The following is a 14,671-nucleotide window of genomic DNA, read 5'->3' as shown; positions in this document are numbered from 1 at the left end:
ACTTTTGAGACCTTGTAGAGTCCCATGCCCCAATGAATTGAGGCTGTTCTGAAGGCAAGGGGGGGTGCAACGCAATGTTTGGTATACTCCGTGTACGACCATATGTTACGACTGCATGTTCACGGTATCAACAAAGCAATAAAAATGGTTGTTACATTGTAATTAGATATGTATACAGACTCACACCCTGTCTCACACATTCCCTCTCTCTCCCCATCTCAGGTGACGTCTCGCTGGACCTTCCGCTGCCCCGGCTGCCCTCAGGCCCTGTCGCATGACGACTCTCACTTCCACGAGCGCCACAAGTGCATCAACTTCTTTGTCAAGGTGTACGGCTACATGCCCTTACTCTACACGCAGTTCCGCGTGGACTCTGTGCTCTTCAAGACGCGCCTACCCCACGACAAGACTAAGTGCTTCAAGTTCATCTAGCCCAGGGCTAGGCCCAGCTAAGAACGTTGGGCAGAACGAAGCTAGAGAGTGAGGAACTCAGGCAGGACGGAAGAGAGAGCAGAGAGGACTGGTTGTGAGAAAGAGGGAGGTTTTGGGATGAGGGCTTAAACCCAGGAATAGATCTAGGATGAATGACACAGACCACACCTTCACTGGAACCTGTGATAGGCTGGAAGCTGAGAAGAACCTCTGCCAATCAAGAAGCCTTTTCATTTTTTAATGTAATTGTGTTCTTCATCATGTCTTCATGTTTGTTACATCATCAACTACTACAGATTTCATTTAGCTTGTTATGGGCCTGCAGAGAGAAAGAGGAGAGGATGCTGGCAACACTGCCTGTCCAAGGACAGTGACTTGACTCTGCGAGACAAACTCAAACTGGCATTGTAAACGGACTGGTTTTAAACTGACACAGGGAGAGAATGAAACGGTGGACTGTCACATGGGCCAGCCCGGAGCTCCTGAATTGCTAGCTAGACATTTCACCTTTTGAGAGATAAACAAAGGCATACCATTTGTCATTGCACAAATTGTTTTTTAATTTTATTTTTTACTCATTTTACATGAATTTACTTTACTCTTGTATATGAAACCGTGAGAGAAGCACTGATGGTCGCAGAAGTATTCTATTCAATGATCTTGTTATTTGTTTTACGTGGTGTTTAATAGTGTAAATCTCCATGTGGGATGGTCAGTGGTCACCAGAACCTTGTTATTGGCTGACCCATAGAATCACTAGAATGGGTGAAGGCCCTCAGACCATGACAATTTCACAGTAGATTATATTTCTATGGGCAGACCTAAACTAAGATAGAAAGTGGTCTTTGTCATTCTGTCTTTAAATGACCTCAGATGGAGACTACAGGACCATTATGCCACAAGTTCTACAAGTTTACCAGAAAAATCTGTAAAATATTCATAGGAAACTGTATTAGTTGGAATGCCATTACCTAACACATTCATTAAGCCTACAGCAGACTACAATGGTGTAAAGTCAGACCTTGGCTTTTTTCTGACTTTTTGGATGTTAGTGATATTGGTCTACCAATGGTTATTGTTAAATGTCTGAGTAGTCCTAATTAAGTGTTCAGTAATGGAGTAGGGTGACGTTGCCACTAGATGCTGATCTTGGCTCAGTTTTTAACTTCTCCCACTAATGGTTAATGTTAGGATTGGGGAGGGGAAGCTGATTCCAGATCTGTACCTAGGGGAAACTTCCCACAGGAGCCTTCGATAAATGATGTCAATTGGGCAATTGTACAAGGAATTGAAAAATAAGCTTATTTCGACTCTGAAGATGTTTTGGTGTTTCTGTCTGTCATCATCATGGTCCAATCATGTCAAAGGTTACAGTTCTATTCAGTTTGAACCTTCAAAAGGAGCTTCTTCTCTGTACAGTGTCTCCATGTCGGTCCCTCAAGTTTCATTTCATAACGATTTGATGGTCGATGAATGTTTTCTTTGCCAAATCGGTACGATGTTATATGCTGAAAAACAGCACAATGTTTTGTAAAGTGCACAATGCAGTCTGGTACCCCCCCCCCCCCCCCCCCCCCCCCCCGTTAGACAGTACTCAGCCACCCCATCCCCCCCAAAAAATGGTCATTCAGCTATTAAAATGACAGCGCCTGCCCTTGTACTATGCAGCCCTTATTAATTAATGTACTTTGACCGGTCTTACTCTGGGAGGCTACTTTTATAGAACTCAACATTATCGCGCCCCATACTTTCTGTATATTTATTTAATTGAATATATTGAATGGATCTTCTAAGGCTTCTAAAGGGGTTTGTGAATAGAAATGACTGCAATAAAATGGAATGTGATCTGGGTCATTAGCTCTCAGACAACGGAACCTGCCCCCCTGACTGACCCGGCATCAGTGGGCCCCATTACAACACTAACGAAAACCAAATCAAGTGTTCTTTGTCACATGCTTCGTAAACAACTGGTGTAGACTAACAGTGAAATGCTTCCTTACCCTTCCCAACAATGTAGAGAGAACAATAGAACGATAATAACACAAGGAATAAATACACAATGAGTAAAGTTAACTTGGCCATATACACGGGGTACCAGTAGGGAGTCTATGTGCAGGGGAATGAGGTAATGGAGGTAGATATGTACATATAGGTAGGGGTGAAGTGACTGGGCAATAGGATAGATAATAGACAGTAGCAGCAGTATAAATATAGGTAGGGGTGAAGTGACTGGGCAATAGGATAGATAGACAGTAGCAGCAGTATAAATATAGGTAGGGGTGAAGTGACTGGGCAATAGGATAGATAATAGACAGTAGCAGCAGTATAAATATAGGTAGGGGTGAAGTGACTGGGCAATAGGATAGATAATAGACAGTAGCAGCAGTATAAATATAGGTAGGGGTGAAGTGACTGGGCAATAGGATAGATAATAGACAGTAGCAGCAGTATACATATAGGTAGGGGTGAAGTGACTGGGCAATAGGATAGATAATAGACAGTAGCAGCAGTATAAATATAGGTAGGGGTGAAGTGACTGGGCAATAGGATAGATAATAGACAGTAGCAGCAGTATAAATATAGGTAGGGGTGAAGTGACTGGGCAATAGGATAGATAATAGACAGTAGCAGCAGTATACATATAGGTAGGGGTGAAGTGACTGGGCAATAGGATAGATAATAGACAGTAGCAGCAGTATACATATAGGTAGGGGTGAAGTGACTGGGCAATAGGATAGATAATTAGCAGTAGCAGCAGCGTATGTGATGAGTCAAGAGTTGATGCAAAAGGGGGTCAGTGCAGATAGTTCGGGTAGCTATTTGGTTAACTATTTAGCAATCTTAAGGTTTGGGGGTAGAAGCTGTTCAGGGTTCTTTTCGTTTCAGACTTGGTGCATAGGTACTGCTTGTCTATGACTTGGGTGGCTGGAGTCTGACAATTATTTAGGGCCTTCCTCTGACGCCGCCTGGTATTGAGGTCCAGGATGGCAGGAAGTTCAGCCCCAGTGATGTACTTGGCCTCACGCACTACCCGCTGTAGCGCCTTGCGGTTGGATGCCAAGCAGTTGCCATATCAAGCGATGATGCAGCCAGTCAAGATGGTACAGCTGTAGAACTTTTTGGGGATCTGAGGGCCCATGCTGAATCTTTTCAGCCTCCTGAGGGGGAAGAGGTGTTGTCGTCCCTTCTTCACGACTGTGTTGGTGTGTTTGGACCATGTTAATTCCTTAGTGATGTGGATGCCGAGGAACTAGAAGCTCTCAACCCGCTCCACTACAGCCGAGTGCTATGGGGCGATAGTGATTTAGACGGGTTACCTTGGCATTCTTGGACACAGGGTCTATGGTGGTCTGCTTGAAACATGCAGGTATTACAGACTGGGTCCTGGAGAGGTTGAAAATGTCAGTGAAGACACTTGCCAACTGATCAGAGCATGCTCTTTGTACCCGTCCTGGTAACCCATCTGCCCCCGCGGCCTTGTGAATGTTAATCTGTTTAAAGGTCTTACTCACATCGGCTATGGCGAGCGAAATCAAACAGTCGTCCGGAACAGCTGGTGCTCTCGTGCATTCCTCGAAGCGAGCATAGAAGGCATTTTGCTCGTCTGGTAGGCTTGCATCACTGGGCAGCTCATGGCTGGGTTTCCCTTTGTAATCCTTGATCGTTTACAAGCTCTGCCACATCTGAGTGTCAGAACCAGTGTAGTAGGATTCGATTTTAGTCCTGTATTGAGGCTTTGCCTGGTTGACGGCTCGTCGGAGGTTGTAGTGGGATTTCTTATAAGTGTCAGGATTAGTGTCCCTGCTCCTTGAAAGCGGTAGCTCTATGTGGCATTGACTGCACGTCGTAAAACTTGCCCTAAAATGCAGACCTGGGATCAGCTCTAGCCTGCACCAATCTTAACCGGAACCTTTGACAGGTGAAAAGCAAAACTGATCTGAGATCAGGACTTTGAGACAACAACAGTCTGGGTATGCGCTCAAATGCAGTTAAACCTGTTTTATGACTCTGGGTCAATCCATTTGCAATAAGGTGCACTCGCACCTATCAGTAGCTTCAGTTTGAGCTCCAGATGTTGCCTGCATAATTACCTGGCTGACAGACTTCTGACATTTCCTGGCAGGGAGGGGTCTGGTCGGGTGACGTCTCACACACTGCTTTGAAAGTCCCACCTCCATCCTTCCCCTTTCAGTTTTCTTCGGGGCCAGTGGCACAGGAGGTTTTGCCGTTGCAACAAGCAAGGAAAGAGGGCCAGGAAAAAGCCACCACTCATTCCTTTAGCTAGGTGTTTAAGTGTTCTGAAACTCTGCTCCTGTGACTGTCCCTCACCCAACCCTGGGTCTTGTTCATTATACACCAAACAGACTGAAGCAGAGGGAATATCTGGATTTAGTCCAATAAGAAAGGCTTGTTTTAATTTAGATGAAAAAACAACACTAAAGCTGTTTGCTTGTGTTCCCTAATGAATAGGGCCCTGGACTAGCACCTGCAACTACTACTGCCAGCCCTGTTCTGTACCAGACTGACCAATGATGACAGGGTAAAACAAACCATTGAAGGCCAAACATGGAATTAAAGTTGGTTAAAAACATGGCTCTGACTCGTGTCGTTCTTTCGTCGTCCAGCTCCCTGTCTCCTCCTTTACCGCAGAAATAGAACAGTAGGCCTACATTTCTGACATGCATTGCTTCATTCTCTCAACCCACATGTTATTAGCCACTTCATGAGCTTGTTCAGCTTAGTCGATGATACTGCAAGATAGACTATGGGATTTAGTTCAGTCAGCAAACTGGGTCTCAAACTAGACTAGAGCAATGTGTCACCAATCTCACCATGGGAGAATCTCAATTGCATACTCCTCGCCTCCTCAAAACCCATTGGAGGAGATGTCACAGGGGAGAGAGCTCTGGTTGTCTCATCCAATCTGGTTTTGAGGAGAGTGGATGTGAGGACCATGCAATTGAGATTGTCACAGTGACTCCATTCCACAGGACTTTGTGTTATGAGGTGTGGCTGTTTGCTGCAGGACCCCTGGCCCAATGGGGGTGGGGTGTTGGGCAACATGCCTGAACTAAACACTGAGCCTCTGACATCACAGAGAGAGAAGCAGAGATGAGAGAATACACCGCCGCACCCCACTGCTCCAGCCAGGAGTGAGGAGGAGGTTCTTGACACCCCGCACCCCGCTGCTCCAGCCAGGAGTGAGGAGGAGGTTCTTGACACCCCGCTGCTCCAGCCAGGAGTGAGGAGGAGGTTCTTGACACCCCGCACCCCGCTGCTCCAGCCAGGAGTGAGGAGGAGGTTCTTGACACCCCGCACCCCGCTGCTCCAGCCAGGAGTGAGGAGGAGGTTCTTGACACCCCGCACCCCGCTGCTCCAGCCAGGAGTGAGGAGGAGGTTCTTGACACCGCCGCACCCCGCTGCTCCAGCCAGGAGTGAGGAGGAGGTTCTTGACACCGCCGCACCCCACTGCTCCAGCCAGGAGTGAGGAAGAGGTTCTTGACACCGCCGCACCCCACTGCTCCAGCCAGGAGTGAGGAGGAGGTTCTTGACACCGCCGCACCCCACTGCTCCAGCCAGGAGTGAGGAGGAGGTTCTTGACACCCCGCACCCCGCTGCTCCAGCCAGGAGTGAGGAGGAGGTTCTTGACACCCCCGCACCCCGCTGCTCCAGCCAGGAGTGAGGAGGAGGTTCTTGTTGCAGTAAAACATGGGTGCTACTACTAGTGTTCACCTCTGCCATCCAACATGTTTCACAGTGAAATGTGTGTCCAGTCCTGCTTCAGAGTCAGCAGGACACGTGTCATGATACTTCTGTGTGGAATGCTGCTTGTCATACAGTAGGTCTATTCCTCACCAGGGATTCTCTACATAGAAATAGAATAACTAGATTATATTTCCATGGAAGAACATAGTGTTGAGATGTCATGACATTCATGCAGGGTGACACAATAGCTCTAATTTGTGACACATTAAAGGTGCTGGGTTGGCCACCAACCGGTCGAAGACATTCCTAGTCGATCACCACTATTTCTGTAAAAAAACAACGATAAAGCCTTGCATTCCTATTTCTTTTACGCGTTTCACACTGTTGGCGGTATGTGCACTTGATTCTGCTGCCCTTGTACCGGGAAGGTAAAGTAGGCATGCCGCTGGCCAAACCGATAGCTCAGACCATGGTGTCTGCACAGTATTCTCCAGACATAGACTTTAAAAAGAAGTCTCGTTGCACAGCAAAGAGACCCAACGAATACAGTGAAGAGCTGCTGTTTTTATATGTACGTTTATGTTCAAGTTCTTATTCAACAGTGTGAACACTTCAACACCTTTATAAGCCATATAAGCTTTATAAGCCACCAGCACTGCAGCTGCAATGAATGAGTATAGCAAAGTGTTCCGATAAGCTTGCCTTGTTATTATTAGCAGCTTGTCTTTTTTTAAACCAAGCAATATTTCACTTTCTCTGGTCATAGGAGTAACAACATTCATTTGTGCATGAGGCAGAAGTAATGCAGTGTGATTGGAGTTTCACCATCAGCTGGAAGACTGTCCCTTTTCTCCACGGAGGGAAGGAGGGCGGAGGGACCGTGAGTGAGAGGCAGCCCTCCCCCTCAGATTGACCATCAGATGCAAGCCATCAATCCAGTAAAAAAAAAAAAGAAGCTAATTATTATGCTCACTAATTTGTGCCTCACAAGTAATACAACAAATGATCTATTACCAGTACGATCATATACCTACATGTTTTAAATATCATTTCAAAATGACCTGAGAAGAACAACATTGGCAGGGCAATTCAAGCATAGCCAATGCAGTGATAATGTATTGGGCCTCATTGCTTCAGAACTGTTTTTAAGTGGTTAATGTTGCATAGGCTTAAGATTTTTCAGTCATGTTTGAAAAAAGATCTGAGCGGTAGATCTCAGCTTGCATTTCGACTCAGAAAGTGATCTTGACTCAGAAAAGGTTGTTGACCACTGGGGTACAGTGCTGTGTTTGATTCTGTAACAATGTTTAAAAGACAACCCAGTGAGCCACAACAAAACTAATATTGTTTTTCTATTCTCAAATGATGATTCAGATGACCACAACAAAAATACGTGTAACAGACAATGCATCGGGAGATGAAACAGCCGTAAAAAGAAACCCCTAAAATAAGACGAAAAATGAATCTGTCAAATGGATATTGCATAATGTAACGAGGATGTAAACGGTGAGTAAATAAGCATTGCTCATTAGCATACAGTGCCTATAGAAAGTCTAAACCCCCTTTTACCTTTCTCCACATTTTGTTGTGTTACAAAGTGGGATTGAAAAATATTTAATATCATTTTTTTTGTCATTGATCTACACAAAATACTCCATAATGTCAAAGTGAAAAGAAGATTCTACACATTTTTACAAATTAATACAAAATAAATAACAAAAATATAGTTGTTGCATAGGTATTCACCACCTTTGTTTAAGCAAGCTTAAATTAGTTCAGAAGTAAATTGTGGCTTAACAAATCACATAAGTTATATGGACTCACTCTGTGTGAAATAATAGTGATTGACATGATTTTTTAATGACTACCCCTTCCTCTGTCCCCCATACATACAGTACAATATATAGAAGGTTCCTAGTCAAGTATTGCATTTTTTTCCTCTTCATTAATCTTAAAAAAATACTAATACTTTTTTAAACATTTTATCGTATTTTGTGTAGATCGTTGACCAAAATAATTGAATAAAATCCATTTTAATCCCACTTTGTGACACAATAAAATTTTAAGAAATCCAAAGGGGTTGTAGACTTTTTCTAGGCACTGTAGTTGTTGCAGACTGTTACAGGCCCAGCTGGCTCTAACAGTCATGGTAACAGTATTCCATTGCATCATCCTCGTTGTCGATGGCTGCGAGCTTCAGATGACAAATGTCTGATATGCTGGTGTCATTTGAGGACAGTACCATAGAAATGTCAGCCATATTGAGTGAACCCGTGAGTGTTCCAGTCAAATTGCCATGGTCTGAGGGGCTTAGTCCCTTCTAGTCATTCTATTTATATGTTCAGTACAACCCCGGAAGAACGCTTTGTTCTAGTCGTTGTTCTTCTCCACACTCTTTGGTCCTCTGTTCAGGATGAAAATGGTCCATTGTAGGAGATATGTATGGTCGTATTTTGATCATCTTCTGTAAACAATTACATGAAGATATACTATTGTGGACCAGAATATGGGAAATGAATGACACAAAATTGTTCTAAATCTGAGACTGAATGGTCCATTTCATGACCAGAGGTGTCCATTTCATGACCAGAGGTGTCCATTTCATGACCAGAGGTGTCCATTTCATGACCAGAGGTGTCCATTTCATGGCCAGAGGTGTCCATTTCATGACCAGAGGTGTCCATTTCATGGCCAGAGGTGTCCATTTCATGACCAGAGGTGTCCATTTCATGACCAGAGGTGTCCATTTCATGGCCAGAGGTGTCCATTTCATGACCAGAGATGTCCATTTCAGCTGTTATTACGAAGATGAGTCTGACTTTGATGACCCCATCGACAATGACTGGAGCTGGGAGTTTAGCACCAGTCAGTCTGTCAACCAGACCAGTCTGTCTCAGATTAAGTGGCTGGTTTACAGATTAAAGAGTAGTAAAGCAGCTGTCAGTGAACGGGAGACTCCAAGTGGAATCCACGTGCTTCTCAAAGCGCTGCACCCTCACACACATCCCACACCAGGTGAAAATGCATAGTATAGGTGGATGGTTCCTCACAGCTCCTCGTCTGCTTCTCTGAATGAAGGTCATGGAACCCATTCTCTCTCGACACTGAGGTCAACATACCCCGCAATCTTCCTCTTCCTCCAACGTATTCCTCCTATTTAACCATTTCATTTCACATATATTTATATAGCTTATTCTTTGTCAACAAGATCAAATCTGGTGATTCTCATCAAGACCTGTTCAAGATTCCAAGAGCGTGTGCCAGTGGCACACCTGCTGTCCCTCAGCCTCCTTCATCTGGCTCCAGTGTGCCTGCTGCTCCTCTCCAGTGCTGTTGAGCCCCAGGGACAGCCAGCCCACCTTCTCCCTGGCCTTCATGCTGCTCCTTCGGCTGTACACCGACACCACCAGGGAGACCTCGGACAGCTGGAAGAGGGCCACCTGGAAGACAACAGAGATGGTATGGGTTGTTTCTCTCTCTCTGTCTCTCTCTCTCTGTCTCTCTCTTTCTGTCGCTGTCTCTCTCTTTCTTTCTGTCTATCTCTCTCTCTGTCTCTCTCACTGTCTCTCTCTCTGTGTCTCTCTCACTGTCTCTCTCTCTCTCTCTCTCTCTGTCTCTCTCTTTCTGTCGCTGTCTCTCTCTTTCTTTCTTTCTTTCTGTCTATCTCTCTATCTGTCTCTCTCACTGTCTCTCTCTGTCTCTCTCTGTCTCTCTTTCTGTCTCTCTCTCTGTCTCTCTCACTGTCTCTCTCTCTGTGTCTCTCTCACTGTCTCTCTCTCTCTCTCTCTCTCTCTGTCTCTCTCACTGTCTCTCTCTCTCTGTCTCTCTCTCACTGTCTCTCTCTCTCTGTCTCTCTCACTGTCTCTCTCTCTGTCTCTCTCTCTCTGTCTCTCTCTTTCTGTCGCTGTCTCTCTCTTTCTTTCTGTCTATCTCTCTCTCTGTCTCTCTCACTGTCTCTCTCTCTGTGTCTCTCTCACTGTCTCTCTCTCTCTCTCTCTCTCTCTGTCTCTCTCTTTCTGTCGCTGTCTCTCTCTTTCTTTCTTTCTTTCTTTCTTTCTTTCTTTCTGTCTATCTCTCTATCTGTCTCTCTCACTGTCTCTCTCTCTCTGTCTCTCTCTGTCTCTCTCTCTGTCTCTCTCTCTGTCTCTTGCTCTCTGTCCCTCTCTCTCTCACCTGAAAGACAAAGGTCTCCTTGTAGCTGGGGTTGGGCTGACCGCGGCACACCGACGTCTTGCACTTGGACATCTCCTTGCCCTTGGAGTCCAGCATGGTCAGCTTCACATAGGTGTCTGGGGACGTAGGAAGGGAGTGAGAGAAGGAGAGAGCATGGTAAGAGGCTGCCATCTAGTGAAGATTAATGAACATAACAGTGAAGAAAGGCCTGTGGATAGTGGCATTTTCGATCCCAGAAATTTTTCGGTTCTCTTTCACAATATGCCAGCATTATCGGAGAGGAGCAGACACAGAGTCTCTGGTATAGATAGAACAGGTGTATGGATCGATAGCAGAGGACTCACCTCTCATGATATAAAGTTGTCCCCCTATTAGCTGTTTTATACAACAAAACAGACCGTCTGGGACACAACACACAGAGGGCCAGGAAGGAACGAGGAGAGAAGAGGAAAACAGAGGGAAGGAAAGAGAGTTAAGAGAGGATAAAAGGAAATACAGTTTAGAGAGAGGATAAAACACTGTGAAAGTAAGTAAATAAGAGGTAAGAATATAGAGGTTATTCCACCATCATGAATAAAACATGTTATTCAAATCTATGGATTGTAATGCTATAGCTACCCTACTCAATAACATGATCAACTATGTCTCATAGCAGAAGAGAGCAATGCGTTCCATCGCTGTCTCATGTACAGACCTGGGTTCAAATAGCATGTGTTTCTTTCGAATACTTAAGCTGCGCTTGATTGAGCTTGCCTGGCACAATGGAACCAATGCAGTACTATTTCAACCCAGGAATGCTATAGCTACCCTGATACTATAACTACCTTACTACTGTAGCTACCCTGATACTATAGCTACCCTGATGCTATAGCTACCCTGCTCCTATAACTACCCTACTACTATATCTACCCTGCTCCTATAACTACCCTACTACTATAGCTACCCTGATACTATAGCTACCCTGCTCCTATAGCTACCCTACTACTATAGCTACCCTGATACTATAACTACCCTACTACTATATCTACCCTACTACTATAGCTACCCTGATACTATAGCTACCCATATACTATAACTACCTTACTACTATAGCTACCCTGATACGATAGCTACCCTGATACTATAGCTACCCTGATACTATAGCTACCCATATACTATAACTACCTTACTACTATATCTACCCTGATACTATAGCTACCCTGCTACTATAGCTACCCTGATCGTATAACTACCTTACTACTATAGCTACCCTGATGCTATAGCTACCCTGATACTATAGCTACCCATATACTATAACTACCCTACTACTATATCTACCCTACTACTATAGCTACCCTGATACTATAGCTACCCATATACTATAACTACCTTACTACTATAGCTACCCTGATACTATAGCTACCCTGCTACTATAGCTACCCTGATACTATAACTACCCTACTACTATAGCTACCCTACTACTATAGCTACACTGATACTATAGCTACCCTGATACTATAACTACCTTACTACTATAGCTACCCTGATACTATAGCTACCCTGCTACTATAGCTACCCTGATTCTATAACTACCCTACTACTATAGCTACCCTGATGCTATAGCTACCCTGATTCTATAACTACCCTACTACTATAGCTACCCTGATCCTATAGCTACCCTGATTCTATAGATACCCTACTACTATATCTGCCCTGATGCTATTTCTACCCTGATACTATATCTACCCTGATACTATAACTACCCTGCTGCTATATCTACCCTGCTTCTATATCTACCCTGATACTACAGCTACCCTACTACAATAGCTACCCTGATACTATATCTACCCTGCTAATATATCTACCCTGCTACTATATATCTACCCTGATTCTATAGCTACCCTACTAATATATCTACCCTGCTACTATAGCTACCCTGCTACTATATCTACCCTGCTACTATAGCTACCCTACTTATATATAGCTACCCTGATTCTATAGCTACCCTACTACTATAGCTACCCTGCTACTATATCTACCCTACTACTATAGCTACCCTGCTACCATATCTACCCTGAGTCTATATCTACCCTGATTCTATATCTACCCTGCTACTATAGCTACCCTGCTGCCTATTTCTACCCTGCTACTATATCTACCCTGCTACTATAGCTACCCTGCTAATATAGCAACCAGATCTACTATAGCTACCCTGCTACTATAGCTACCCTGCTACTATAGCTACCCTGCTACTATAGCTACCCTGCTACTATAGCTACCATACTACTGTAGCTACCCTGCTACTATAGCTACCCTGCTACTCTAGCTACCCTGATACTATATCTACCCTGCTACTATATCTACCCTGCTACTATAGCTACCCTGCTACTACAGCTACCATACTACTATAGCTACCCTGCTACTAATATATCTACCCTGATACTATAGCTACCCTGATTCTATATATCTACCCTACTTCTATAGCTACCCTGCTACTATAGCTACCCTTCTACTATAGCTACCCTGCTACTATAGCTACCCTGCTACTATAGCTACCATACTACTATAGCTACCATACTACTATAGCTACCCTGCTACTATAGCTACCCTGCTACTATAGCTACCCTTCTACTATAACTACCCTGCTACTATAGCTACCCTGCTACTATAGCTACCATACTACTATAGCTACCCTTCTACTATAGCTACTCTGCTGTATAGCTACCCTACTACTAATATATCTACCCTGCTGCTATAGCTACCCTACTACTATATCTACCCTTCTACTATAGCTACCCTACTACTATAGCTACCCTGCTACTATATCTACCCTGCTACTATAGCTACACTTCTACTATAGCTACCCTACTACTATAGCTACCCTACTACTATAGCTACCCTGCTACTATAGCTACCCTGCTGCTATAGCTACCCTACTACTATAGCTACCCTGCTACTATAGCTACTATAGCTACCCTTCTACAATAGCTACCCTGCTACTATAGCTACCCTTCTACTATAGCTACCCTTCTACTATAGCTACCCTTCTACTATAGCTACCCTGCTACTGTAGCTACCCTGCTACTGTATCTACCCTGCTACTATAGCTACCCTACTACTATAGCTGCCCTGCTACTATAGCTACCCTGCTACTATAGCTACCCTTCTACTATAGCTACGCTGCTACTATAGCTACCCTTCTACTATAGCTACCCTGCTACTATAGCTACCCTGCTACTATAGCTACCCTGCTACTATAGCTACCCTTCTACTATAGCTACCCTGCTACTATAGCTACCCTGCTACTATAGCTACCATACTACTATAGCTACCCTTCTACTATAGCTACTCTGCTGTATAGCTACCCTACTACTATAGCTACCCTGCTACTATAGCTACCCTACTACTATAGCTACCCTTCTACTATAGCTACCCTACTACTATAGCTACCCTACTACTATAGCTACCCTGCTACTATAGCTACCCTTCTACTATAGCTACCCTACTACTATATCTACCCTACTACTATAGCTACCCTGCTACTATAGCTACCCTGCTACTATAGCTACCCTACTACTATAGCTACCCTGCTACTATAGCTACCCTGCTACTATAGCTACCCTTCTACTATAGCTACCCTGCTACTATAGCTACCCTTCTACTATAGCTACCCTTCTACTATAGCTACCCTTCTACTATAGCTACCCTGCTACTGTAGCTACCCTGCTACTATAGCTACCCTGCAACTATAGCTACCCTACTACTATAGCTACCCTGCTACTATAGCTACCATGCTACTATAGCTACCCTTCTACTATAGCTACCCTTCTACTATAGCTACCCTTCTACTATAGCTACCCTACTACTATAGCTACCCTTCTACTATAGCTACCCTGCTACTATAGCTACCCTACTACTATAGCTACCCTGCTACTATAGCTACCCTTCTACTATAGCTACCCTGCTACTATAGCTACCCTACTGCTATAGCTACCCTGCTACTATAGCTACCCTTCTACTATAGCTACCCTACTACTATAGCTACCCTTCTACTATAGCTACCCTGCTACTATAGCTACCCTTCTACTATAGCTACCCTGATACTATATCTACCATACTACTATAGCTACCATACTACTATAGCTACCCTGCTACTATAGCTACCCTACTACTATAGCTACCCTTCTACTATACCTACCCTGCTACTATAGCTACCCTTCTACTATAGCTACCCTTCTACTATAGCTACCCTTCTACTACAGCTACCCTGCTACTATAGCTACCCTTCTACTATAGCTACCCTGATACTATATCTACCCTTCTACTATAGCTACCCTGCTACTATAGCTACCCTTCTACTATAGCTACCCTGCTACTATAG

At 44.3% G+C, this 14,671-nt stretch overlaps 2 protein-coding genes across 8 annotated transcripts in view; one reads left to right on the top strand and one right to left on the bottom strand.

Annotated features, from left to right (window-relative positions):
- Positions 1-5,025, top strand: part of LOC106608199 (exostosin-like 3) — a 57,744-nt gene extending 52,719 nt beyond the window's left edge. For all 4 annotated transcript variants that reach the window (XM_014205996.3, XM_014205999.3, XM_014205998.3 and 1 more), the window contains one exon: positions 223-5,025. In XM_014205996.3, the coding sequence (XP_014061471.2) occupies positions 223-432 (210 nt within the window). In that variant the 3' untranslated portion in view covers positions 433-5,025. The remainder of the gene's footprint in view (positions 1-222) is intronic.
- A 1,673-nt stretch (positions 5,026-6,698) lies between these two features.
- Positions 6,699-14,671, bottom strand: part of LOC106608201 (synaptotagmin-14) — a 32,836-nt gene continuing 24,863 nt past the window's right edge. For 3 of the 4 annotated variants that reach the window (XM_045721078.2, XM_014206005.3, XM_014206007.3), the window contains 3 exons: positions 10,656-10,712; positions 10,312-10,427; positions 6,699-9,578 (listed from right to left, as the gene is read on the bottom strand). In XM_045721078.2, the coding sequence (XP_045577034.1) occupies positions 9,378-9,578; positions 10,312-10,427; positions 10,656-10,712 (374 nt within the window). In that variant the 3' untranslated portion in view covers positions 6,699-9,377. The remainder of the gene's footprint in view (positions 9,579-10,311; positions 10,428-10,655; positions 10,713-14,671) is intronic. The other variant, XM_014206006.3, reaches the window with a different exon arrangement.

The sequence above is a fragment of the Salmo salar genome, chromosome 06 (genome assembly GCF_965601325.2).
Source record: "Salmo salar chromosome 06, fSalSal1, whole genome shotgun sequence".
Taxonomy (NCBI): domain Eukaryota; kingdom Metazoa; phylum Chordata; class Actinopteri; order Salmoniformes; family Salmonidae; genus Salmo; species Salmo salar.
This window is presented reverse-complemented; position numbering and strand designations above follow the sequence as displayed.